The following is a 27,227-nucleotide window of genomic DNA, read 5'->3' as shown; positions in this document are numbered from 1 at the left end:
GAAGTACAGTGCCTGCACTCTGAAGGAGGGGTGTTAATGTTGCAATTTAAACTGTAGTGTAAAGCACCCTTCTGGCAAGACAGTAATGGAGTGAATGATGGTGAAAGTTTTTCTTTTTCGGGCCACCCTGCCTTGGTGGGAATCGGCCAGTGTGATAATAAAAAAAAAATACACATCAAACATGGTACCTTGTAAGACGTATATATACGACCGAAACAGTCAAAGGGTTAAATGTTCATTTATACATCTTATTAGTACTTTACACTTATTTGGCATTCTTTTCTGCATGTAAATCTATATTTAAGCTAGGGAAATGACCCTTGAAGTGACCTAGAGTCCTTATGGAGGGGGATTCCCCTTCCAAACAATGACCTCTCTTCCCTGTCCCCTTCCCCACTTCCAGTCATCAACAACAGCCATCAATAGAGGTAACTGTCATGCCGAATGTTCATTCTTTTGTGCATGTAAATCTATCTTTAAGGTAAAAAAAAAAAAATTTGTTGATACCTGTGGATGTCTGGAACGAATTAATTGGATTTACATTATTTCTTATGGGGAAAATGGACTCGCAAATTGTCAATTTTGATAATAGTCACACTCTCTGGAATGGATTAATTATGAAAAACGAGGGTCCACTGTACTTGGCAAGTTTCTACTAAACATACACTGTCACTCACAAGAACCACCTAAGACATACCTATGTGGTTGAGCAAGTAGCTGGTCGGCGTACCTATACACTCTTAGTATTTCTCGCACACAAGAATTAATTGCTTGTACCACAGCATCAGGAATATTACTACTCCAATTTGAGGGTAAATCAATGCGGCTTTCTGCGTCATCAACTTCCATGGAATCATCATCAGGATTTAGTTGCTGTGAAATAAAAACTATTGTGATTATATTTCTTTCATTACTTACCCATCCACCATCACACCATCTCAAAAAGAGAAGTACAAAATGACAAGAGAAAATTATGAAAAGCAACTTCAAGGCAAGTGACCACAGTCCTCTCTCTTTTCATGACTCGCTTAAATTAACAATGTTGTCATCCACCGTATATTGCCAACCATAAGGTAATATTTATCACAAAATAAACCATGCCTAAAGTTCAATGCCAGAAAAAAGAAAATATTAAAAAATATGAGGACAGTGAGGCTCAGGTTAGAGTATGTAGGAGAGAAGGAGATTATTTCCCAGTAAAAGTAGGCCTTAGACAGGGATGTGTGATGTCAATATATTTACAGATGGGGTTGTAAGAGAAGCGAATGCTCGGGTGTTGGCAAGAGGTGTGGGGGCTAAAAGTAAAGTAAAGTAGTAAAGTTTATTTCTTTGTAAAGGTTACAATGTGTAATTACAAGTTTGATTTCCTAAGTACAAAGATAGCCACTATCATGCCGAGGCATTTTGGGAAACTAATCCTGATATATATTAACTAATTAAAACTAGATAAGATAATAGTACATAGTAACTATACTTAAAGCTAGACAAGTAGTAGTGGTTAACTGTTTATAATCTTATATTAATAAATGTATGAAAGAGGGGAAGGTACCTAGGGATTGGCAGAGAGCATGTATAGTCCCTTTATATAAAGGGAAAGGGGACAAAAGAGACTGTAAAAATTACAGAGGAATAAGCTTACTGAGTATACCAGGAAAAGTGTACGGTAGGGTTATAATTGAAAGAATTAGAGGTAAGACAGAATGTAGGATTGCGGATGAGCAAGGAGGTTTTAGAGTGGGTAGGGGATGTGTAGATCAGGTGTTTACATTGAAGCATATATGTGAACAGTATTTAGATAAAGATAGGGAGGTTTTTATTGCATTTATGGATTTAGAAAAGGCATATGATAGAGTGGATAGAGGAGCAATGTGGCAGATGTTGCAAGTATATGGAATAGGTGGTAAGTTATTAAATGCTGTAAAGAGTTTTTATGAGGATAGTGAGGCTCAGGTTAGGGTGTGTAGAAGAGAGGGAGACTACTTCCCGGTAAAAGTAGGTCTTAGACAGGGATGTGTAATGTCACCATGGTTGTTTAATATATTTATAGATGGGGTTGTAAAGGAAGTAAATGCTAGGGTGTTTGGGAGAGGGGTGGGATTAAATTATGGGGAATCAAATTCAAAATGGGAATTGACACAGTTACTTTTTGCTGATGATACTGTGCTTATGGGAGATTCTAAAGAAAAATTGCAAAGGTTAGTGGATGAGTTTGGGAATGTGTGTAAAGGTAGAAAGTTGAAAGTGAACATAGAAAAGAGTAAGGTGATGAGGGTGTCAAATGATTTAGATAAAGAAAAATTGGATATCAAATTGGGGAGGAGGAGTATGGAAGAAGTGAATGTTTTCAGATACTTGGGAGTTGACGTGTCGGCGGATGGATTTATGAAGGATGAGGTTAATCATAGAATTGATGAGGGAAAAAAGGTGAGTGGTGCGTTGAGGTATATGTGGAGTCAAAAAACGTTATCTATGGAGGCAAAGAAGGGAATGTATGAAAGTATAGTAGTACCAACACTCTTATATGGGTGTGAAGCTTGGGTGGTAAATGCAGCAGCAAGGAGACGGTTGGAGGCAGCGGAGATGTCCTGTCTAAGGGCAATGTGTGGTGTAAATATTATGCAAAAAATTCGGAGTGTGGAAATTAGGAGAAGGTGTGGAGTTAATAAAAGTATTAGTCAGAGGGCAGAAGAGGGGTTGTTGAGGTGGTTTGGTCATTTAGAGAGAATGGATCACAGTAGAATGACATGGAAAGCATATAAATCTATAGGGGAAGGAAGGCGGGGTAGGGGTCGTCCTCGAAAGGGTTGGAGAGAGGGGGTAAAGGAGGTTTTGTGGGTAAGGGGCTTGGATTTCCAGCAAGCGTGCGTGAGCGTGTTAGATAGGAGTGAATGGAGACGAATGGTACTTGGGACCTGACGATCTGTTGGAGTGTGAGCAGGGTAATATTTAGTGAAGGGATTCAGGGAAACCGGTTATTTTCATATAGTCGGACTTGAGTCCTGGAAATGGGAAGTACAATGCCTGCACTTTAAAGGAGGGGTTTGGGATATTGGCAGTTTGGAGGGATATGTTGTGTATCTTTATATGTGTATGCTTCTAGACTGTTGTATTCTGAGCACCTCTGCAAAAACAGTGATAATGTGCGAGTGTGGTGAAAGTGTTGAATGATGATGAAAGTATTTTCTTTTTGGGGATTTTCTTTCTTTTTTGGGTCACCCTGCCTCGGTGGGAGACGGCCGACTTGTTGAAAAAAAAAAAAAAAAAAAAAAAAAAAATTAACTTAATACAAGTGAGAGGTAGTAAGGTGGAGTAGGGTTCAGTAAAATAATCTTGAAATTGCACGCAAAATCTACCTTACAAGTAATGGTACAGGTGGTAATATGTTATGGATTGGCAAAATTAAAAGCCAGGAGGTCACATAATAAAACTAATTTGACTGAATTGGTTAATATTGAGAGATAAGATGATTTTATGGATTGGCAGAATTAAGAGCCTAGAGGTCACATAATAAAACTAGTTAGCAGATGTTTTGGTTGATTTGGTTAATATTGTAAGATACGATGATTTTTTAGCAGTCTTATATTTATAAGCTGTCAGGGGACCCTTGACCTGTTCCAGTAGCGAGTTCTAGATCTTCGAGCCCTTTATGTGCATAGCGTTCTTGCATAGTGAGAGACTGACTCCAGGGATGTTGAAAAGTGCCTTATACCTTGTATTGTGGCTGTGCATTCTGTTGTAACTGTCAAGTAGTAGTTTTAGGGGTAGGTTTACAGTGGAGTTTAATGTTATGTATATGTAGTAGGCACAATAATAAGAGTATATGTCTTGTATATTTCCTAGGTAGTAGGTTGGTAGACAGCAACCACCCAGGGAGGTACTACCGTCCTGCCAAGTGAGTGTAAAACGAAATCCTGTAATTGTTTTATATGATGGTAGGACTGCTGGTATCTTTTGTCTGTCTCATAAACATGCAAGATTTCAGGTATGTCTTGCTACTTCTACTTACACTTAGGTCACACTACACATACATATACAAGCATATATATACACACCCCTCTGGGTTTTCTTCTATTTTCTTTCTAGTTCTTGTTCTTGTTTATTTCCTATTATCTCCATGGGGAAGTGGAACAGAATTCTTCCTCTGTAAGCCATGCGTGTTGAAAGAGGCGACTAAAATGCTGGGAGCAAGGGGCTAGTAACCCCTTCTCCCGTATAAATTACTAAATTTAAAAAGAGAAGCTTTTGTTTTTCTTTTTGGGCCATCCTACCTCGGTGGGATACGGCCGGTGTGTTGAAAGAAAGAAGAAGTCTTGTATATTTAGCAAGTTGAGTCTGTTGAAAAGTGGTGGGGTGTGCTGTCTAGCACAGGAGCTGGTTATCACCCGCACAGCAGCTTTTTGTTGGATTATTAAGGGTCTAAGGTGGTTGGCTGTGGTTGAGCCCCAGGCACAAATACCATAGGTGAGGTACGGATATATTAGAGTGGTACAGGGTAAGAAGAGTCGGTTGTGGTACATAGTATCATATCTTGGAAAGGATTCCTACTGATCTGGAAATTTTCTTGACTATGTGATGGGTATGGGACTGAAATTTAAGATTACAGTCAAGGAGAAGACTTAGAAATTTGCCCTCCATGTGTCTTGATATAGGGAAACCATTTAACAATATGTTAAGTTGGATATTTAAGGCTCTGTTGCCAAACAGTATGAAGTATGTTTTGTCTATGTTGGGAGTGAGTTTGTTGGTCATCATCCAATTATACAGTGGACCCCCGCCTTACGATCAGCTCCCAACTCGAACAATTATGTAAGTGTATTTTTGTAAGTGCTTTTGTACGTGTATTTTTTGGGGTCTGAAACGGACTAATCTAATTTACAATATTCCTTATGGGAACAAATTCATTCGGTAACGGCACCCGAACAGACTTCTGGAATGAATTAATATAGTAAGGCGGGGGTCCACTGTATATCTTAGCAGTTCATTGTTTACAGCATTTCTAAGTACAGCTGGGTCTGAATGGGAGTAGACATATGTAGTGTCATCTGCGAATAGAACTGGTTTAAGGAGTTGGGATGCATTGGAAAGATCACTGATGTAGATGAGAAAGAGGGGCGGGCCTAGGACACTACCCTGGGGTACTCCTACAGCTACAGGTTGGATAGCCGAATTGACTCCATTTGCATGTACATACTGGTGTCTGTCGTTAAGATAGGATTTTAGGTAGTCAAGAGAATGTCCTCTGATGCTGTAATGACTCAGTTTGAGGTGCAAGAGATTGTAGTCGACTGTATCAAATGCTTTTCGTAGGTCAATAGAGCCCCAGAGGATATTCATTTTTATCGAGAGCTGTGTATATTAGTTCAAGCATTTGTATAATAGCGTCATTCGTACTTTTTTTGGTCTAAACCCAAACTGGCATGGGTTAAGTATGTTGTTGGATGTAAGGTAGGAGTAAAGTTGCCTGTGTATTATTTTTTCAAATACCTTAGAAAGTAAGGGCAAGTTTGATATGGGTCTATAGTTGTTCAAGTCAACTGGATCACCTCCTTTGTGGACTGGGGTGACCCTTGCTGTCTTGAATATAGATGGGAAGGTTGAGGATGTTACAGATTTGTTAAACATTGTTGCAATAATGGGTGACAGCTCATGTGCAGCTTTTTTATATATGAATGGTGGCAAGTTATCTAGATCGCCTGCTTTGTTTTTTAATGATTTAATGACGAATGAGACTTCAGTGGAATTAGTTGGAGCTAGAAATAGAGTATTTGGGTAGTTGCCAGTGAGGTACTCGTTTGCCTGGGTATTGGAGCTAGGAATCTGACTTGCTAGCGTTGATCCTACAGTAGAGAAGAAGACATTAAATATGTCGGTCGTGTCTATAGGCTGTATGTGAGGTTCATCTGGTTTAGTTAAGTTTATCTCTCTATTTCCAGACAGTTTCCTAGAGCCCAAAATTTTGAAGAGGGTTTGCCAGGTACTTTTCATATCACCTTCTATTTCACTAAATCTATTTTCATAATACATTTGCTTTGATTTTTGTATTAATTTTGCGAGTATTGATGTGTATCTTTCAGTAAATTCTTCAATAATTAGGTCTAATCTAAACTGTTTTTCAAGTTGGTGTTTTTTATTAATAGATTTGAGGATACTTTATGTTAGAGATGGGCTGTTTACTCTCTTTTCTGTAATCTCTTTTGTTTTCATTGGACAATGCTTGCTATAGAGGTTTAGGGTTTTATGTAAAAAATTTTTGACATCTTTATCAATATTATTACTGTCAGCTAGCTCTCTCTGCCAATCAATGGCACCTAGTGCTAGTTTTAGGTTGTTTATCGATGTCTCATCATGCAGGCGAAATGAAATCTCTCTTGTTTCTTGAGGCAATTTAGATAAGTTGGTTACGAGAAAGGTAGGATAGTGGTCTGTGGTGTTGTCTGTGATTATACCTGCTTGTAGTGGGGATATCGTGTTGGTCCAGATATGGTCAAGTAACGAGGCACTTGTCTCAGAGATTCTTGTTGGCTTCCTTAGAGAGGGTAGCAACAAGCTGTTGCTCATAGTATTTGTGAAATCAGCTACTGGAAGGTCAGTTGCTTGGATGAGGTTTATGTTGAGATCTCCTGCTAGTATCAGATAGTGTTTATTCAACTCTGACTCAGTTATCATGTTTCTAAGGTTACTGTTAAAAGTGTAAGTATTTGTGTGTGGTAGTCTGTAGACGGTGCCAACTGTTATAAGTTTCTTAAGAGTTCTTGATGTGAATTTAGCTATCATATATTCGCCATTTTCATCCCATACATTAGTTGATTTCATACATTCTAGTTCATCAGAGCAATAGATGGCAGTGCCTCCTCCTGATTGGTCAGGCCTGCAGTTATGTATGGCTATGTAACCAGGTATGGTAATTTTTTTTTTTTTAACAAGTCGGCAGTCTTCCACTGAGGCAGGGTGACACAAAATGAAAGAAAATCCCCAAAAAGAAAATACTTTCATCATCTTTCAACACTTTCACCTCATTTACACATAATCACTGTTTTTGCAGAGGTGCTCAGAATACAACAGTTTAGAAGCTTATACGTATAAAGATGCACAACATATCCTTCCAAACTGCCAGTATCCCAAACCCCTCCTTCAAAGTGCAGGCATTGTACCTCCCATTTCCAGGACTCAAGTCCGGCTATATAAAAATAACCGGTTTCCCTGAATCCCTTCACTAAATATTAGCCTGCTCACACTCCAACAGATCGTCAGGTCCCAAATACCATTTGTCTCCATTCACTCCTATCTAACACGCTCATGCACGTTTGCTGGAAGTCCAAGCCCCTCGTCCACAAAACCTCCTTTACCCCCTCCCTCCAACTTTTACGAGGACGACCCCCACTCCGCCTTCCTTCCCCTACAGATTTATACGCTCTCCATGTCATTCTATTTTGATCCATTCTCTCTAAATGACCAAACCACCTCAACAACCCCTCTTCAGCCCTCTGACTAATACTTTTATTAACTCCACACCTTCTCCTAATTTCCACACTGAATTTTCTGCATAATATTTACACCACACATTGCCCTTAGACAGGACATCTCCACTGCCTCCAACCGCCTCCTCGCTGCTGCATTTACAACCCAAGCTTCAAACCCATATAAGAGTGTTGGTACTACTAACTTTCATACATTCCCTTCTTTGCCTCCATAGATAACATTTTTTGTCTCCACATATACCTCAATGCACCACTCACCTTTTTTCCCTCATCAATTCTATGATTAACCTCATCCTTCATAAATCCATCCGCCGACACATCAACTCCCAAATATCTGAAAACATTCACTTCTTCCATACTCCTCCTCCCCAATTTGATATCCAATTTTTCTTTATCTAAATCATTTGATACCCTCATCACCTTACTCTTTTCTATGTTCACTTTCAACTTTCTACCTTTACACACACTCCCAAACTCATCCACTAACCTTTGCAATTTTTCTTTAGAATCTCCCAAGAGCACAGTATCATCAGCAAAAAGCAACTGTGTCAATTCCCATTTTGTATTTGATTCCCCATAATTTAATCCCACCCCTCTCCCAAACACCCTAGCATTTACTTCTTTTACAACCCCATCTATAAATATATTAAACAGCTATGGTGACATTACACATCCCTGTCTAAGACCTACTTTTACTAGGAAGTAGTCTCCCTCTCTTCTACACACCCTAACCTGAGCCTCACTATCCTCATAAAAACTCTTTACAGCATTTAGTAACTTACCACCTATTCCATATACTTGCAACATCTGCCACATTGCTTCCCTATCCACTCTATCATATGCCTTTTCTAAATCCATAAATCCAATAAAAACTTCCCTACCTTTATCTAAATACTGTTCACATATATGCTTCAATGTAAACACTTGATCTACACATCCCCTACCCACTCTGAAACCTCCTTGCTCATCCGCAATCCTACGTTCTGTCTTACCTCTAATTCTTTCAATTATAACCCTACCGTACACTTTTCCTGGTATACTCAGTAAATTTATTCCTCTATAATTTTTACAATCTCTTTTGTCCCCCTTCCCTTTATATAATATAAAGGAACTATACATGCTCTCTGCCAATCCCTAGGTACCTTCCCCTCTTTCATACATTTATTTTTATTTTTTTTTTATTATCACACCGGCCGATTCCCACCAAGGCAGGGTGGCCCGAAAAAGAAAAACTTTCACCATCATTCACTCCATCACTGTCTTGCCAGAAGGGTGCTTTACACTACAGTTTCTAAACTGCAACATTAACACCCCTCCTTCAGAGTGCAGGCACTGTACTTCCCATCTCCAGGACTCAAGTCCGGCCTGCCGGTTTCCCTGAATCCCTTCATAAATGTTACTTTGCTCACACTCCAACAGCACGTCAAGTATTAAAAACCATTTGTCTCCATTCACTCCTATCAAACACGCTCACGCATGCCTGCTGGAAGTCCAAGCCCCTCGCACACAAAACCTCCTTTACCCCCTCCCTCCAACCCTTCCTAGGCCGACCCCTACCCCGCCTTCCTTCCACTACAGACTGATACACTCTTGAAGTCATTCTGTTTCGCTCCATTCTCTCTACATGTCCGAACCACCTCAACAACCCTTCCTCAGCCCTCTGGACAACAGTTTTGGTAATCCCGCACCTCCTCCTAACTTCCAAACTACGAATTCTCTGCATTATATTCACACCACACATTGCCCTCAGACATGACATCTCCACTGCCTCCAGCCTTCTCCTCGCTGCAACATTCATCACCCACGCTTCACACCCATATAAGAGCGTTGGTAAAACTATACTCTCATACATTCCCCTCTTTGCCTCCAAGGACAAAGTTCTTTGTCTCCACAGACTCCTAAGTGCACCACTCACTCTTTTTCCCTCATCAATTCTATGATTCACCTCATCTTTCATAGACCCATCCGCTGACACGTCCACTCCCAAATATCTGAATACGTTCACCTCCTCCATACTCTCTCCCTCCAATCTGATATTCAATCTTTCATCACCTAATCTTTTTGTTATCCTCATAACCTTACTCTTTCCTGTATTCACCTTTAATTTTCTTCTTTTGCACACCCTACCAAATTCATCCACCAATCTCTGCAACTTCTCTTCAGAATCTCCCAAGAGCACAGTGTCATCAGCAAAGAGCAGCTGTGACAACTCCCACTTTGTGTGTGATTCTTTATCTTTTAACTCCACGCCTCTTGCCAAGACCCTCGCATTTACTTCTCTTACAACCCCATCTATAAATATATTAAACAACCACGGTGACATCACACATCCTTGTCTAAGGCCTACTTTTACTGGGAAAAAATTTCCCTCTTTCCTACATACTCTAACTTGAGCCTCACTATCCTCGTAAAAACTCTTCACTGCTTTCAGTAACCTACCTCCTACACCATACACTTGCAACATCTGCCACATTGCCCCCCTATCCACCCTGTCATACGCCTTTTCCAAATCCATAAATGCCACAAAGACCTCTTTAGCCTTATCTAAATACTGTTCACTTATATGTTTCACTGTAAACACCTGGTCCACACACCCCCTACCTTTCCTAAAGCCTCCTTGTTCATCTGCTATCCTATTCTCCGTCTTACTCTTAATTCTTTCAATTATAACTCTACCATACACTTTACCAGGTACACTCAACAGACTTATCCCCCTATAATTTTTGCACTCTCTTTTATCCCCTTTGCCTTTATACAAAGGAACTATGCATGCTCTCTGCCAATCCCTAGGTACCTTACCCTCTTCCATACATTTATTAAACAATTGCACCAACCACTCCAAAACTATATCCCCACCTGCTTTTAACATTTCTATCTTTATCCCATCAATCCCGGCTGCCTTACCCCCTTTCATTTTACCTACTGCCTCACGAACTTCCCCCACACTCACAACTGGCTCTTCCTCACTCCTACAAGATGTTATTCCTCCTTGCCCTATACACGAAATCACAGCTTCCCTATCTTCATCAACATTTAACAATTCCTCAAAATATTCCTTCCATCTTCCCAATACCTCTAACTCTCCATTTAATAACTCTCCTCTCCTATTTTTAACTGACAAATCCATTTGTTCTCTAGGCTTTCTTAACTTGTTAATCTCACTCCAAAACTTTTTCTTATTTTCAACAAAATTTGTTGATAACATCTCACCCACTCTCTCATTTGCTCTCTTTTTACATTGCTTCACCACTCTCTTAACCTCTCTCTTTTTCTCCATATACTCTTCCCTCCTTGCATCACTTCTACTTTGTAAAAACTTCTCATATGCTAACTTTTTCTCCCTTACTACTCTCTTTACATCATCATTCCACCAATCGCTCCTCTTCCCTCCTGCACCCACTTTCCTGTAACCACAAACTTCTGCTGAACACTCTAACACTACATTTTTAAACCTACCCCATACCTCTTCGACCCCATTGCCTATGCTCTCATTAGCCCATCTATCCTCCAATAGCTGTTTATATCTTACCCTAACTGCCTCCTCTTTTAGTTTATAAACCTTCACCTCTCTCTTCCCTGATGCTTCTATTCTCCTTGTATCCCATCTACCTTTTACTCTCAGTGTAGCTACAACTAGAAAGTGATCTGATATATCTGTGGCCCCTCTATAAACATGTACATTCTGAAGTCTACTCAACAGTCTTTTATCTACCAATACATAATCCAACAAACTACTGTCATTTCGCCCTACATCATATCGTGTATACTTATTTATCCTCTTTTTCTTAAAATATGTATTACCTATAACTAAACCCCTTTCTATACAAAGTTCAATCAAAGGGCTCCCATTATCATTTACACCTGGCACCCCAAACTTACCTACCACACCCTCTCTAAAAGTTTCTCCTACTTTAGCATTCAAGTCCCCTACCACAATTACTCTCTCACTTGGTTCAAAGGCTCCTATACATTCACTTAACATCTCCCAAAATCTCTCTCTCTCCTCTGCATTCCTCTCTTCTCCAGGTGCATACACGCTTATTATGACCCACTTCTCGCATCCAACCTTTACTTTAATCCACATAATTCTTGAATTTACACATTCATATTCTCTTTTCTCCTTCCATAACTGATCATTTAACATTACTGCTACCCCTTCCTTTGCTCTAACTCTCTCAGATACTCCAGATTTAATCCCATTTATTTCCCCCCACTGAAACTCTCCTACCCCCTTCAGCTTTGTTTCGCTTAGGGCCAGGACATCCAACTTCTTTTCATTCATAACATCAGCAATCATCTGTTTCTTGTCATCCGCACTACATCCACGCACATTTAAGCAACCCAGTTTTATAAAGTTTTTCTTCTTCTCTTTTTTAGTAATTGTATACAGGAGAAGGGGTTACTAGCCCATTGCTCCCGGCATTTTAGTCGCCTCATACGACACGCATGGCTTACGGAGGAAAGATTCTTTTCCACTTCCCCATGGACAATAGAAGAAATAAAAAAGAACAAGAGCTATTTAGAAAAAGGAGAAAAACCTAGATGTATGTATATATATATATGCATGTGCGTGTCTGTGAAGTGTGACCAAAGTGTTAGTAGGAGTAGCAAGATATCCCTGTTATCTTAGCGTGTTTATGAGACAGAAAAAGAAACCAGCAATCCTACCATCATGCAAAACAATTACAGGTTTTTGTTTCACAGTCATCTGGCAGGACGGTAGTACTTCCCTGGGTGGTTTATTAAACAAAAATATCAACCCCTCCAACACTATATCCCCCCTGCTTTTAACATTTCTGTCATGATCCCGTCAGTTCCAGCTGCTTTACCCCCTTTCATTCTACACATAATGCCTCACGCACCTCCCCCACACTTACATCCTGCTCTTCTTCACTCCTAAAAGATGGTATACCTCCATGGCCAGTGCATGAAATTACCGCTTTCCTTTCTTCGTTGACATTTAAGAGTTCCTCAAAACATTCTCGCCATCTACCCAAAACCTCCATCTCCCCATCTACTAACTCCCCTACTCTGTTTTTAACTGACAAATCCATTCGTTCTCAAGGCTTTCTTAACTTGTTAAACTCACTCCGAAATTTTTTTTTATTTTCATTAAAATTTCTTGACAGTGCCTCTCCCACTCTATCATCTGCTCTCCTTTTGCACTCTCTCACCACTCTCTTCACATTTCTTTTACTCTCCATATACTCTGCTCTTCTTATAACAATTCTGCTTTGTAAAAACCTCTCATAAGCTAACTGTTTCTCTTTTATCACACCTTTTACTTCATCATTCCACCAATTACTCCTCATTCGACCTGCACCCACTCTCCTATAACCACAAACTTAAGATAAGATAAGATAAGATTTCGTTCGGATTTTTAACCCCGGAGGGTTAGCCACCCAGGATAACCCAAGAAAGTCAGTGCGTCATCGAGGACTGTCTAACTTATTTCCATTGGGGTCCTTAATCTTGTCCCCCAGGATGCGACCCACACCAGTCGACTAACACCCAAGTACCTATTTGCTGCTAGGTGAACAGGACAACAGGTGTAAGGAAACGTGTCGAAATGTTTCCACCCGCCGGGAATCGAACCCGGGCCCTCCGTGTGTGAAGCGGGAGCTTTAGCCACCAGGCCACCGGGCCACCCACATTCTAATACTGCATTTTTAAAACTATAAATTATATAAACTTTCAGTAAAATTAAACAAAAAAACAAAAAAATTCAGTTAATACAATGCATGTAACATATCATGCTGTTTACAACTCCATCAATGTGTGTTATTCAAGACATGCAATATGATAATGGGTGAAGTCCATCATGCTGTAGTATTTAACCTACCTCTTCTTTGCCTTTTGCATCTTCTTCTATGGATGGTAGGTGTCTGATAAGAGCCTTGGTGTTCTCACTCAACTGGTGACACACATCCAGCACATGTACCTTTCTTATTATACCAGACAAGGCCACCTGAAATATATTACTTATACTAGTTAATTCATATACCTTCTAGTTTCACATGACGAAAACTCTCCAAGTTTATTTTTCAGTTAATTATTAAATAGTAAATTTTTTAATTATTTCCTGAACTCATTCAGAATCAACTTCAGTCTGTATTTAACACTATTTATCATGTCTTGATTGGTATTCCTACATACCTTAGCTCGTGTTTGTGGAACATCAGCCAGCATCTCTAAAACACGCTCATACCCATTCTTTTCTTTTTTATCACCAAGTAACTCTTCTGATTCTCCTAGAAAATACTTAAGTCCTAATGATGTCCTAGTGATAGCATCAATAGTTCTGAGAAGAAAAATTATAGCCTTCGATAAGCCATCTGTTTTTCAGTGATACAATAAATATACAGGGCAATTTAAATTCAGAAAAAATGGATAAAATAAAGTACTTCAATTTTCTTCTTAGCTTCATAAATATATTCACCATGTTTCCATACTAGATCCCATGCACACAGCCATACTGATACAGCAATGAAAACATAATGAAACTTCCACTGATCCATAACTATACCATAAAGTTTTACAACAATACAATTAATGCTCACATTATAGTGATAAATTGAGGTTCTGGAACATTAAAATAATTACAACCACAAATATCCATAAAAAAACAAGAATAAAACAGTGTAGACTATTCAATATTACATACTTGAGAATCAGAAGCTTGATGGAGAGTGCCATGTGAGGTTTATGATATAAATCGTAAAGTTTATCCATAATATTATGTTTCAGAAAGAGTCTCGTCACATCACAGGAACACAGCAGCATAAGTTGTGCAAGACGAACCCCTGCCTTCATGTGACGAATCTGAACACGTTGCCAATAAGTTAATTTTCAGTATATACACACAATATATAGATATAAAAGCAATAGAAATATAGAGCAATGTGATAATAGAAGGTTTTATCTAACTGAACACACAAAATATATAAATATTAAAAGATATAAGTATGGTTTTTTTCAACATACCAGCCGTCTCCCACCAAGGCAGGGCGACCCGAAAAAAGAAAAAAATATAAAGCTTTTCTTCTTTTTACATTTAGTAATTTATACAGGAGAATGGATTACTATCCCCTTGCTCCTGGCATATTATTCACCTTCTGTGGTAGGCATGGCTTACAGGGAAAAGATTCTTTTCCACTTCCTCCCATGGAGAAATATGAAAATATAGAAAATATATATAAATATCCTAGGTAGTAGGCTGATAGACAGCAACCTCCCAGGGAGGTACATTGTACTACCATCCTGCCAAGTGAGCGTAAAACAAAAGCCTGTAATTGTTTTACGTGATGGTAGGATTGCTGGTGTTTTTTGTCTGTCTCATAAACATGCAAGATTTCAGGTATGTCTTGCTACTTCTACTTACACTTAGGTCACACTACACATACATGTACAAGCATATATATATACAAACCCCTCTGGGTTTTCTTCTATTTTCTTTCTAGTTCTTGCTCTTGTTTATTTCCTCTTATCTCCATGGGGAAGTGGAACAGAATTCTTCCTCCGTAAACTATTCGTGTTGTAAGAGGCGACTAAAATGCTGGGAGCAAGGGGCTAGTAACCCCTTCTCCTGTATATATTACTAAATTTAAAACGAGAAATTTTTGTTTTTGTTTTTGGGCCACCCCACCTCAGTGGGATACGGCTGGTGCGTTGAAAGAAAGAAAGAAGATATATAAATATGAGGTTGGAATATACAGGCCCTTAAAACTGTACATTTACCAATGGAACTTGACGTGCTGTTGGAGTGTGAGCAAGGTAACATTTATGAAGGGATTCAGGGAAACCAGCAGGCTGGTCTTAAGTCCTGGAGATGGGAAGTACAGTGCCTGCACATGATGGTAGGAGTGCTAGTGCCTTTTTTTTTTTTCTGTTGGTAGCAGGTTGGTAGACAGCAACAACCCAGGGAGGTACTACCGTCCTGCCAAGTGAGTGTGAAACAAAAGCCTGTAATTGTTTTACATGATGGTAGGATTGCTGGAGTCTTTTTTCTGTCTCATAAACATGCAAGATTTCAGGTATGTCTTGCTACTTCTACTTACACTTAGGTCACACTAAACATACATGTACACATTTATGTATACACACTCATCTTAGTTTTCTTTGATTTTATCTTAATAGTTCTTGTTCTTATTGATTTTCCTTTTATATCCATGGGGAAGTGGAATAAGAATCTTTCCTCCGTAAGCCATGCGTGTTGTAAAAGTCAACTAGGATGCCGGGAACAGTGGGCTGAGTTTGAGTTACCTGCCCTATCAGCAGCATCATACTGTATTAACTGTACTAACTGGACAGTAAATTTCACCATGGCCTCTAAGAGGAAATCTGAATCTTGCACTGGAGATTGTGGCAAGAAAGGCTCTTACTCTCGAACTCTCTTTATTTGTTTTCACTGTTGCAAGTAAACCTGTCTGTATCTGTCTGCCTGTATATCTGTCTGTATCTGTGTCTGTATTTGTATGTCTGTCTGCTTATCTGTCTTTATGTCTTCCTGTGTGTGTCTGTCTTTCTGTCTGCTTGTCTCTCTGTCTCAGAGAGCCCCTCATGAACCAACAGGTATTACACATGAAGCAAGAGTCGTCACATCTTCAATATGATGCTAATATCAGCTCTACGGCTTATTTATATATCACAATTCATCTAATATGACATAATAAACAATTTTCTTTTTTTTTAACAAGTCAGCCATCTCCCACCAAGGCAGGGTGACCCAAAGAGAAAGAAAATCCCCAAAAAGAAAATACTTTCATCATCATTCAACACTTTAACCTCACTCACACATAATCACTGTTTTTGCAGAGGTGCCCAGAATACAACAGTTTAGAAGCATATATGTATAAAGACACACAACATATCCCTCCATACTGCCAATATAAACAATATAAATAACATAAAAACCTGATATACACTCTAGAATGAATAAAATACGAACTTAACTGCTTTAAACTCCACGTCTTGTGCCTGTGCTGGCATGTAGGTACACATTAAAATCATTAAGAGAATGTTATTGGTCTTGAAGATGCCATATTAATAATGATAAAAATAACACAATAATAATCACTCTGAGGAACATTAAATGTGTATAAAATGTTAATAGTATAGACATTTTGCTTAATCCATTTATGATTTTTTTTTCAAAATTATATAATAAACATGCTATGTAACACATAAACATATAAATTAACATAAATATGAGATGTTTTTCCAGTCGGCTTGACAGAGTGAACAAAAACCATTTGTGTCCGGGATGGTAACAACAACAACAACTATAGTTTTTTTACAAAACTCGTGAACCTTCTACACTCTCGTTCTCTCTCTCGTTTATTCATTTAGTCTTGTTTACTCGCCTCTCACTCTACATTAAGACTACAGATATTTTAAGGTAAGTATAATGAGTGAACACTATTATTATATTATATCGGTGGGAGGCGGCCAACGTTGAAAAAAAAAAAAAATTATTATTATTATAGGTAGTAGGCTGGTAGACAGCAACCGCCCAGGGAGGTACTATTGTCCTGCTAAGTGAATGTAAAACGAAAGCCTGTAATTGTTCTACATGATGGTAGGATTGCAAGTGTCCATTTTTCTGTCTCACGAACATGCAAGGTTTCAGGTACTTCTTGCTATTTCTACTTACACTTAAGTCACACTACACATACATGTACAAGTATATATATATACACACCCCTCTGGGTTTTCTTCTATTTTCTTACTAGTTCTTGTTCTTGTTCATTTCCTCTTACCCCCCATAGGGAAGTGGAACAGAATTCTTCCTCCGTAAGCTAAGCATATTGTAAGAAGCGACTAAAATGCAAGGAGCAAGGGGCTAGTAACCTCTTCTCCTGTATAAATTAATAAATTTAAAAAGAGAGACTTCCATTTTCCTTTTTGGGCCATCCTGCTTTGGTGGGATACGGCCGGTTTGTTGAAAAAAAAAAAAAAAAGAGTGAGCACTATTATTATATTATATTTTAATATTATTATTATATATTATAGTAGATCAAGTGTTTACATTGAAGCATATATGTGAACAATATTTAGATAAATGTAGGGAAGTTTTTATTGCATTTATGGATTTAGAAAAGGCATATGATAGAGTGGATAGAGGAGCAATGTGGAAGATGTTGCAAGTATATGGAATAGGTGGTAAGTTACTAAATGTTGTAAAGAGCTTTTATGAGGATAGTGAGGTTCAGGTTAGGGTGTGTAGAAGAGAGGGAGAATACTTCCCGGTAAAAGTAGGTCTTAGACAGGGATGTGTAATGTCACCATGGTTGTTTAATATATTTATAGATGGGGTTGTAAAAGAAGTAAATGCTAGGGTGTTCGGGAGAGGAGAGGGATTAAATTATGAGGAATCAAATTCAAAATGGGAATTGACACAGTTACTTTTTGCTGATGATACAGTGCTTATGGGAGATTCTAAAGAAAAATTACAAAGGCTAGTGGATGAGTTTGAGAATGCGTGTAAAGGTAGAAAGTTGAAAGTGAACATAGAAAAGAGTAAGGTGATGAGGGTATCAAATGATTTAGATAAAGAAAAATTGGATATCAAATTGGGGAGGAGGAGTATGGAAGAAGTGAATGTTTTCAGATACAGTGGACCCCCGCTTAACGATCACCTCCAAATGCGACCAATTATGTAAGTGTATTTATGTAAGTGCGTTTGTACGTGTATGTTTGGGGGTCTGAAATGGACTAATCTACTTCACAATATTTCTTATGGGAAAAAATTCGGTCAGTACTGGCACCTGAACATACTACTGGAATGAAAAAAGTTCGTTAACCGGGGGTCCACTGTACTTGGGAGTTGACGTGTCGGCGGATGGATTTATGAAGGATGAGGTTAATCATAGAATTGATGAGGGAAAAAAGGTGAGTGGTGCGTTGAGGTATATGTGGAGTCAAAAAACGTTATCTATGGAGGCAAAGAAGGGAATGTATGAAAGTATAGTAGTACCAACACTCTTACATGGATGTGAAGCTTGGGTGGTAAATGCAGCAGCGAGGAGACAGTTGGAGGCAGTGGAGATGTCCTGTCTAAGGGCAATGTGTGGTGTAAATATTATGCAAAAAATTCGGAGTGTGGAAATTAGGAGAAGGTGTGGAGTTAATAAAAGCATTAGTCAGAGGGCAGAAGAGGGGTTGTTGAGGTGGTTTGGTCATTTAGAGAGAATGGATCAAAGTAGAATGACATGGAAAGCATATAAATCTATAGGGGAAGGAAGGAGGGGTAGGGGTCGTCCTCGAAAGGGTTGGAAAGAGGGGGTAAAGGAGGTTTTGTGGGCGAGGGGCTTGGATTTCCAGCAAGCGTGCATGAGCGTGTTAGATAGGAGTGAATGGAGACGAATGATACTTGGGACCTGACGATCTGTTGGAATGTGAGCAGGGTAATATTTAGTGAAGGGATTCAGGGAAACCGGTTATTTTCATATAGTCGGACTTGAGTCCTGGAAATGGGAAGTACAATGCCTGCACTTTAAAGGAGGGGTTTGGGATATTGGCAGTTTGGAGGGATATGTTGTGTATCTTTATACATATATGCTTCTAAACTGTTGTATTCTGAGCACCTCTGCAAAAGCAGTGATAATGTGTGAGTGTGGTGAAAGTGTTGAATGATGATGAATGTATTTTCTTTTTGGGGATTTTCTTTCATTTTTGGGTCACCCTGCCTCGGTGGGAGATGGCCGACTTGTTGAAAAAAAAAAATTATTATTATTATAGGTAGTAGGTTGATAGACAGCAACCACCCAGGGAGGTACTACCGTCCTGCCAAGTGAGCGTACAACGAGTGCCTGTAATTGCTTTACATGATGGTAGGATTGCTGGTGTCTTTTGTCTGTCTCATAAATATGCAAGATTACAGGTACGTCTTCCTACTTCTACTTAAACTTAGGTCACACTACACATACATGTACACGTTTATTTATACACACTCATCTGAGTTCTCATAAATTTTATCTTAATAGTTCTTGTTCTTACTACTTTTCCTTTTATATCTATGGGGAAGTGGAATAAGAATCTTTCCTCTGAAAGCCATGCATGTTGTAAAAGTCAACTAGGATTCCGGGAACAACGGGCTGGTAACCCCTTTTCCTGTACAGATTACTAAAAAGAAGAAAATTGTGAAAGTGGGATGTCTGAATGTGCATGGATGTTGTGCGAATAATAAGAAAGAGATGATTGTGGATGCTATGAATTAGAAGCTGGATGTCCTGGCTTTAAGTGAAACAAAGCTGAAGAGGGTGGGAGAGTTTCAGTGGAGAGAAGTAAATAGGATTAGGTAAGGGTTTCAAAAGAGTTAGAGCTAAAGAAGGAGTAGCAATAATGTTGAAGGATAAGCCATGGCAGGAGAAGAGCGACTATAAATGTATTAATTCAAGGATTATGTGGAGTAAAATAAAGGTTGGATGTGAAAAGTGGGTTATAGTAAGCATATATGCACCTGGAGAAGAGAGAAGTGTAGAGGAGAGAGAGAGGTTTTGGGAATTGAGAGAATGTGTGGGGAGTTTTGAATCAAGTGTGAGAGTACTTATGGTTGGGGATTTCAATGCTAAAGTGGGTAAAAATGTTGTGGAGGGAGTAGTAGGTAAATCTGGGGTGCCAGGGGTAAATGAAAATGGGGAGCCTTTAATTGAGCTATGAGTAGAAAGAGGTCTAGTAATAAGTAATACATATTTTATGAAAAACAGGATAAATAAATATATAAGGTACGATACAGCACGTAATGAAAGTAGTTTGTTAGATTATATATTGGTTGATAAAAGGTTGATAGGTAGGCTTCAGGATGTACATGTTTATAGAGGGGCAACTGATACATTGGATCATTATTTAGTTGTAGCTACAGTTAGAGTAAGAGGTAGATGGGACAAAAGGAAAATGGCAACAACAAGTAAGAAAGAGGTGAAAGTGTATAAACTAAGGGAGGAAGAAGTTTGGGTGAGATATAAGCAACTACTGGCTGAAAGGTGGCCTAGTGCAAGTATGAGTAGTGGGGGGGGGGGGGTTGAAAAGAGTTCGAATAGTTTTAAATATGCAGTATTAGAATGTGGGGCAGAAGTTTGTAGCTATAGGAGGGTGGGTGTAAGAGGAAAGAGGAGTGATTTGTGGAATGATGAAGTAAAGGGTGTGATAAAAGAGAAAACGGTAGCTTAGGAGAGGTTTTTACAAAGCAGAAGTGTTATAAGAAGAGCAGAGTATATGGAGAGTAAAAGAAAGGTGAAGACAGTGGTGAGAGAGTGTAAAAGAAGAGCAGATGATAGAGTGGGATAGGTACTGTCAAGAAATTTTGATGAAAATAAGAAAAAAATTTGGAGTGAGATAAAGAAGTTAAGAAAGCCTATGGAACGAATGGATTTGTCAGTTAAAAGCAGAGTAAGGGAGTTAGTAGATGGGGAGATGGAGGTATTGGGTAGATGGCAGGAATATTTTGAGGAACTTTTAAATGTCAACGAAGAAAGGGAGGCGGTAATTTCATGCACTAGCCAGGGAGGTATACCATCTTTTAGGAGTGAAGAAAAACAGGTTGTGAGTGTGGGAAAGGTGTGTGAGGCATTACGTAGAGTGAAAGGGGGTAAAGCAGCTGGAACTGACAGGATCATGACAGAAATGTTAAAAGCAGGGGGAAGGGAAGGATATAGTGTTGGAGTGGTTGGTATTTTTGTTTAATAAATGTATGAAAGAGGGGAAGGTACCTAGGGATTGGCAGACAGCATACATAATTCCTTTACATAAAGGGAGGGGGGGACAAAAGAGATTGTAAAAATTATAGAGGAATAAGTATACTGAGTATACCAGGGAAAGTGTATGGTAGGGTTATTATTGAAAGAATTAGAGGCAAGACAGAATGTAGGATTGCAGAAGAGCAAGGAGGTTTTAGAGTGGGTAGGGGATGTGTAGATCATTGAAGCATATATGTGAACAGTATTTAGATAAAGGTTGGGAAGTTTTTATTGCATTTATGGATTTAGAAAAGGCATATGATATAGTGGATAGAGGAGCAATGTGGCAGATGTTGCAAGTATATGGAATAGGTGGTAAGTTACTAAATGCTGTTAAGAGTTTTTATGAGGATAGTGAGGCTCAGGTTAGGGTGTGTAGAAATCGAGAGGGAGAATACTTCCCAGTAAAAGTAGGTCTTAGACAGGGATGTGTAATGTCACCATGGTTGTTTAATATATTTATAGATGGGGTTGTAAAAGAAGTAAATGCTAGGGTGTTCGGGAGAGGGGAGGGATTAAATTATGGGGAATCAAATTCAAAATGAAAATTGACACAGTTACTTTTTGCTGATGATACTGTGCTTATGGGAGATTCTAAAGAAAAATTGCAAAGGTTAGTGGATGAGTTTGGGAATGTGTGTAAAGGTAGGAAGTTGAAAGTGAACATAGAAAAGAGTAAAGTGATGAGGGTATCAAATGATTTAGATAAAGAAAAATTGGATATCAAATTGGGGAGGAGGAGTATGGAAGAAGTGAATGTTTTCAGATACTTGGGAGTTGACGTGTCGGCGGATGGATTTATGAAGGATGAGGTTAATCATAGAATTGATGAGGGAAAAAAGGTGAGTGGTGCTTTGAGGTATATGTGGAGTCAAAAAACGTTATCTATGGAGGCAAAGAAGGGAATGTATGAAAGTATAGTAGTACCAACACTCTTATATGGATGTGAAGCTTGGGTGGTAAATGCAGCAGCGAGGAGACGGTTGGAGGCAGTGGAGATGTCCTGTCTAAGGGCAGTGTGTGGTGTAAATATTATGCAGAAAATTCGGAGTGTGGAAATTAGGAGAAGGTGTGGAGTTAATAAAAGTATTAGTCAGAGGGCAGAAGAGGGGTTGTTGAGGTGGTTTGGTCATTTAGAGAGAATGGATCAAAGTAGAATGACATGGAAAGCATATAAATCTATAGGGGAAGGAAGGAGGGGTAGGGGTCAACCTCAAAAGGGTTGGAGAGAGGGGGTAAAGGAGGTTTTATGGGCGAGGGGCTTGGACTTCCAGCAAGCGTGCGTGAGTGTGTTAGATAGGAGTGAATGGAGACGAATGATACTTGGGACCTGACGATCTGTTGGAGTGTGAGCAGGGTAATATTTAGTGAAGGGATTCAGGGAAACCGGTTATTTTCATATAGTCAGACTTAAGTCCTGGAAATGGGAAGTACAATGCCTGCACTTTAAAGGAGGGGTTTGGGATATTGGCAGTTTGGAGGGATTTGTTGTATATCTTTATACGTATATGCTTCTAAACTGTTGTATTCCGAGCACTTCTGCAAAAACAGTGATAATGTGTGAGTGTGGTGAAAGTGTTGAATGATGATGAATGTATTTTCTTTTAGGGGATTTTCTTTCTTTTTTGGGTCACCCTGCCTCGGTGGGAGACGGCCGACTTGTTGAAAAAAAAAAAAAATTAGACAATGCTTCTGCTCATCCTCCAGACTTGCAAGAGCAAATTGTGGGGGAGCTGAGTTTTATTAAAGTAAAGTTTTTGCCTCCTAACACCACTCCTCTCCTCCAGCTGATGGGCGAGCAGGTCATTTCAAATTTCAAAAAACTGTATGCCAAAGCAGTGTTTCAAGAGTGCTTGAAGTGACCTCAGACACTGAATTGACTCCAAGAGAGTTTTGGAAAGATCACTTCAGTATCCTTATTTGCATAAACCTTATAGGTAGTGGTGAGGATGTGGAAGAGTTGGTGGAGAGCGACGATGAAAAACTAACCACTGATGAGCTGCAAGACCATCTGCAACAGCAAGAGACCACAGCTGAGGAAATTGCTTCAGAGTAGGGGAGAGAGAAATGAAGGAAGTTGCCTTCTTCAACGATTAGTGACATTTGTACAATGTGGACAAAGGTGCAAGCCTTTATGGATGAACATCACCCTGACATAGCTATTGCAAGCCACACTTGTGACTTTTGCAATGACAATGTTGTGACGCTTTCGAGGGAAATCTTAAAGGAACGCCAGAAGCCGAGCTCTATGGACAGATTTTTGGTGTGACAGAGGTCCAGTGGTTGTCAAGTTGTTCCCAGTGGCATTAAAAAACAAAGAAGGGAAGTAACCCCGGAAAAGCACTTGCTACCTAAAGTCCGTAAGGAAGGGGATTCCCCTTCCAAACAATAATACACCTCCATCATCTCCCCTCCTCCCATCTCATCAGTCATCAATAAATCTTCAATAAAGGTATTTATTCATGTCTCATTGTTTTCTATGTAGAAATTGTATATTCTGTGAAAAAAAAAAATTTTTAATACTTTTGGGTGTCTGGAATGGATTAATTGGATTTCCATTACATATTTCTTATGGGGAAAATTAATTCGGCTAACGATAAAATCGGTCTCAGACAAGCTCTCTAGAACGGATTAAAATCGTTACCCGAGGGTCCACTGTACAGTGGTCCCTCGCTTTTCGTAGTTCTCGGCAATCGTAAATTTCGTCAATCATAGGGGTATTTTCGTATAAACATGGACTCGCTTTTCATAGGTTGACTCGCGAATAGTAGTTCGTCCGGGACGCGTACGCACGGTGTGAGCCGGGGCGGCCTCCCTACCCAGCCAGTATTGCATTGTTTACCAGTGAATGAAGGTTCCCTCAAGTGCTCCTATGAAATATTTCATAATATTCCACTTATTTTAGTGCTTGCAATTACTAAATAAGCTACCATGGCTCCAAAGAAAGCTCCTAGTGCCAAGCCTGTGGTAAAGAAGGTGAGAAATATGTACAGTGACAAAGTCTTGGGCCATTTTAAGGAAGTGTTAAAGAGACGCCAGAAACAGAGCTCTCTCCAGTTACTTTGCGAGACAGGACTAGAGTGACTCTCAAGGTGGTCCTAGTGGCATTAAGAAACAGAGAAGAGAAGCAACCCCAGAGAAGCAATTGCTACCTGAGGTGTTGCTGGAAGGGGATTCCCCTTCCAAACTGTAAACAATCTAATCTCTCTCCTCCTCCAGTCTCCCATACACTAAGAAGAATCTCCAATAAAGGTAAGTGTTATGCTGTTAATGTTTCATTCATCATTTCCCATTTTATTGTTTATGTACTATATGTATATTTCATGTAAATTTTTTTTTGTTTTAATACTTCTGGGTGTCAGGAACGGATTAATTGTATTTACATTATTTCTTATGGGGAAAATTGATTCGCAAATCGTAAATTTCGTTTATAGTAGCTCCTCCAGGAACGGATTAGTTACGAAAAACGAGGGATCACTGTACTTAAAAATAACAGTAACATACGACACTGTATGAGAATGAAAATTTACAATACAGTTCACTACCATGTATACATAATATAGAGTAAGTAAATGATTAAAACATATCGGTGGGAGACGGCCGACTTGTTGAAAAAAAAAAAAAAAAAAAAAGTACATTAAATAATGACTGTACATTACATTACAGTACTATGTAGGTAGTTTATATAGCAAAGGTTTGACATTATGCTCTACCCAGTATGTCAGCAATTTTCAAAGGTTCGACTTACGTCCATTTTGACTTACGACCAGTTGGTCGGAACCAAGCTCGGTCGTAAGTTGGATGGTACTTGTATATACTTCTAAACTGTTGTATCTGGGTGCCTCTGCAAAAACAGTGATTATATATGAGTGAGGTGAAAGTGCTGAATGATGATGAAAGTATTTTCTTTTTGGAGATTTTCTTTCTTTTTGGGTCACCCTGCCTTGGTGAGAGACGGCCGAAGCGTTGAAAAAAAAAATCTCCATGGGGAAGTGCAATAAGAATCTTTCCTCTGTAAGCCATGCATGCTGTAAAAGCCGACTAAAATGCTGGAAGCAATGGGCTAGTAACCCCTTCTCCTGTATAGATTACTAAAAATAAGAAGAAAACCTGTAGGAAATTTTTTTTTTTTTTCAACAAGTCGGTCGTCTCCCACCGAGGCAGGGTGACCCAAAAAAGAAAGAAAATCCCCAAAAAGAAAATACTTTCATCATCATTCAACACTTTCACCACACTCACACATTATCACTGTTTTTGCAGAGGTGCTCAGAATACAGCAGTTTAGAAGTATATACATATAAAGATACACAACATATCCCTCCAAACTGACAATATCCCAAACCCCTCCTTTAAAGTGCAGGCATTGTACTTCCCATTTCCAGGACTCAAGTCCGACTATATGAAAATAACTGGTTTCCCTGAATCCCTTCACTAAATATTACCCTGCTCACACTCCAACAGATCGTCAGGTCACAAGTATCATTCGTCTCCATTCACTCCTATCTAACACGCTCACGCATGCTTGCTGGAAGTCCAAGCCCCTCGCCCACAAAACCTCCTTTACCCACTCTCTCCAACCCTTTTGAGGATGACCCCTACCCTGCCTTCCTTCCCCTATAGATTCATATGCTTTCCATGTCATTCTACTTTGATCCATTCTCTCTAAATGACCAAACCACCTCAACAACCCCTCTTCTGCCCTCTGACTAATACTTTTATTAACTCCACACCTTCTCCTAATTTCCACATTCCGAATTTTCTGCATAATATTTACACCACACATTGCCCTTAGACAGGACATCTCCACTGCCTCCAACCGTCTCCTCGCTGCTGCATTTACCACCCAAGCTTCACATCCATATAAGAGTGTTGGTACCACTATACTTTCATACATTCCCTTCTTTGCCTCCATAGATAGCGTTTTTTGACTCCACATATACCTCAACGCACCACTCACCTTTTTTCCCTCATCAATTCTGTGATTAACCTCATCCTTCATATATCCATCCGCCGACACGTCAACTCCCAGGTATCTGAAAACATTCACTTCTTCCATACTCCTCCTCCCCAATTTGATATCCAATTTTTCTTTATCTAAATCATTTGATACCCTCATCACCTTGCTCTTTTCTATGTTCACTTTCAACTTTCTACCTTTACACACATTCCCAAACTCATCCACTAACCTTTGCAATTTTTCTTTAGAATCTCCCATAAGCACAGTATCATCAGCAAAAAGTAACTGTGTCAATTCCCATTTTGAATTTGATTCCCCATAATTTAATCCCACCCATCTCCCGAACACCCTAGCATTTACTTCTTTTACAACCCCATCTATAAATATATTAAACAACCATGGTGACATTACACATCCCTGTCTAAGACCTACTTTTACCGGGAAGTAGTCTCCCTCTCTTCTACACACCCTAACCTGAGCCTCACTATCCTCATAAAAACTCTTAACAGCATTTAGTAACTTACCTCCTATTCCATATACTTGCAACATCTGCCACATTGCTCCTCTATCCACTATATCATATGCCTTTTCTAAATCCATAAATGCAATAAAAACTTCCCTACCTTTATCTAAATACTGTATATAACATTAAAAGTGTATATAAAATTCAAATGCAAATTATAAAAAAAGTATAATTACACTGAAAAGTAAATGATGAAAAAATTATAAAAATAAACACACTACCCAGTACATACCTTGTATACTGGTTGTTCTTGACCAAGAGCTCTCTCAAAGTCCAGCCCGACATCAACCCAGTCACACAAAATACTCAGTATATCTGTTAAAACAGTTCAAAAATAGCAAACAAATGTTTGAGGGAGGGAGGTGAGAATACAGTACAAGTTAAAAAAAAAAATGAAACAAGACAATATTTTCAAATGTTACACAACAGTGGACAATAGTGATGCTATGTTGATAAAGCTGACTGACAGGCCCAGCAGTTAATTTTTGAGATTGACAACCAGACTAGATGGATAGTGGGCAGTATTGTTAACC

At 39.1% G+C, this 27,227-nt stretch overlaps 1 protein-coding gene across 4 annotated transcripts in view; it reads right to left on the bottom strand.

Annotated features, from left to right (window-relative positions):
• The window catches only part of vir (VIR_N domain-containing protein), a 195,245-nt gene that overhangs the window by 96,988 nt on the left and 71,030 nt on the right, over positions 1 to 27,227 (bottom strand). For all 4 annotated transcript variants that reach the window (XM_070083923.1, XM_070083912.1, XM_070083931.1 and 1 more), the window contains 5 exons: positions 26,927 to 27,009; positions 14,143 to 14,300; positions 13,635 to 13,779; positions 13,321 to 13,446; positions 698 to 873 (listed from right to left, as the gene is read on the bottom strand). In XM_070083923.1, the coding sequence (XP_069940024.1) occupies positions 698 to 873; positions 13,321 to 13,446; positions 13,635 to 13,779; positions 14,143 to 14,300; positions 26,927 to 27,009 (688 nt within the window). The remainder of the gene's footprint in view (positions 1 to 697; positions 874 to 13,320; positions 13,447 to 13,634; positions 13,780 to 14,142; positions 14,301 to 26,926; positions 27,010 to 27,227) is intronic.

Source organism: Cherax quadricarinatus, chromosome 1 (genome assembly GCF_038502225.1).
Source record: "Cherax quadricarinatus isolate ZL_2023a chromosome 1, ASM3850222v1, whole genome shotgun sequence".
NCBI lineage: Eukaryota > Metazoa > Arthropoda > Malacostraca > Decapoda > Parastacidae > Cherax > Cherax quadricarinatus.
The sequence above is the reverse complement of the archived record's forward strand: the minus strand, read 5'-3'. Positions and strand labels throughout refer to the sequence as shown.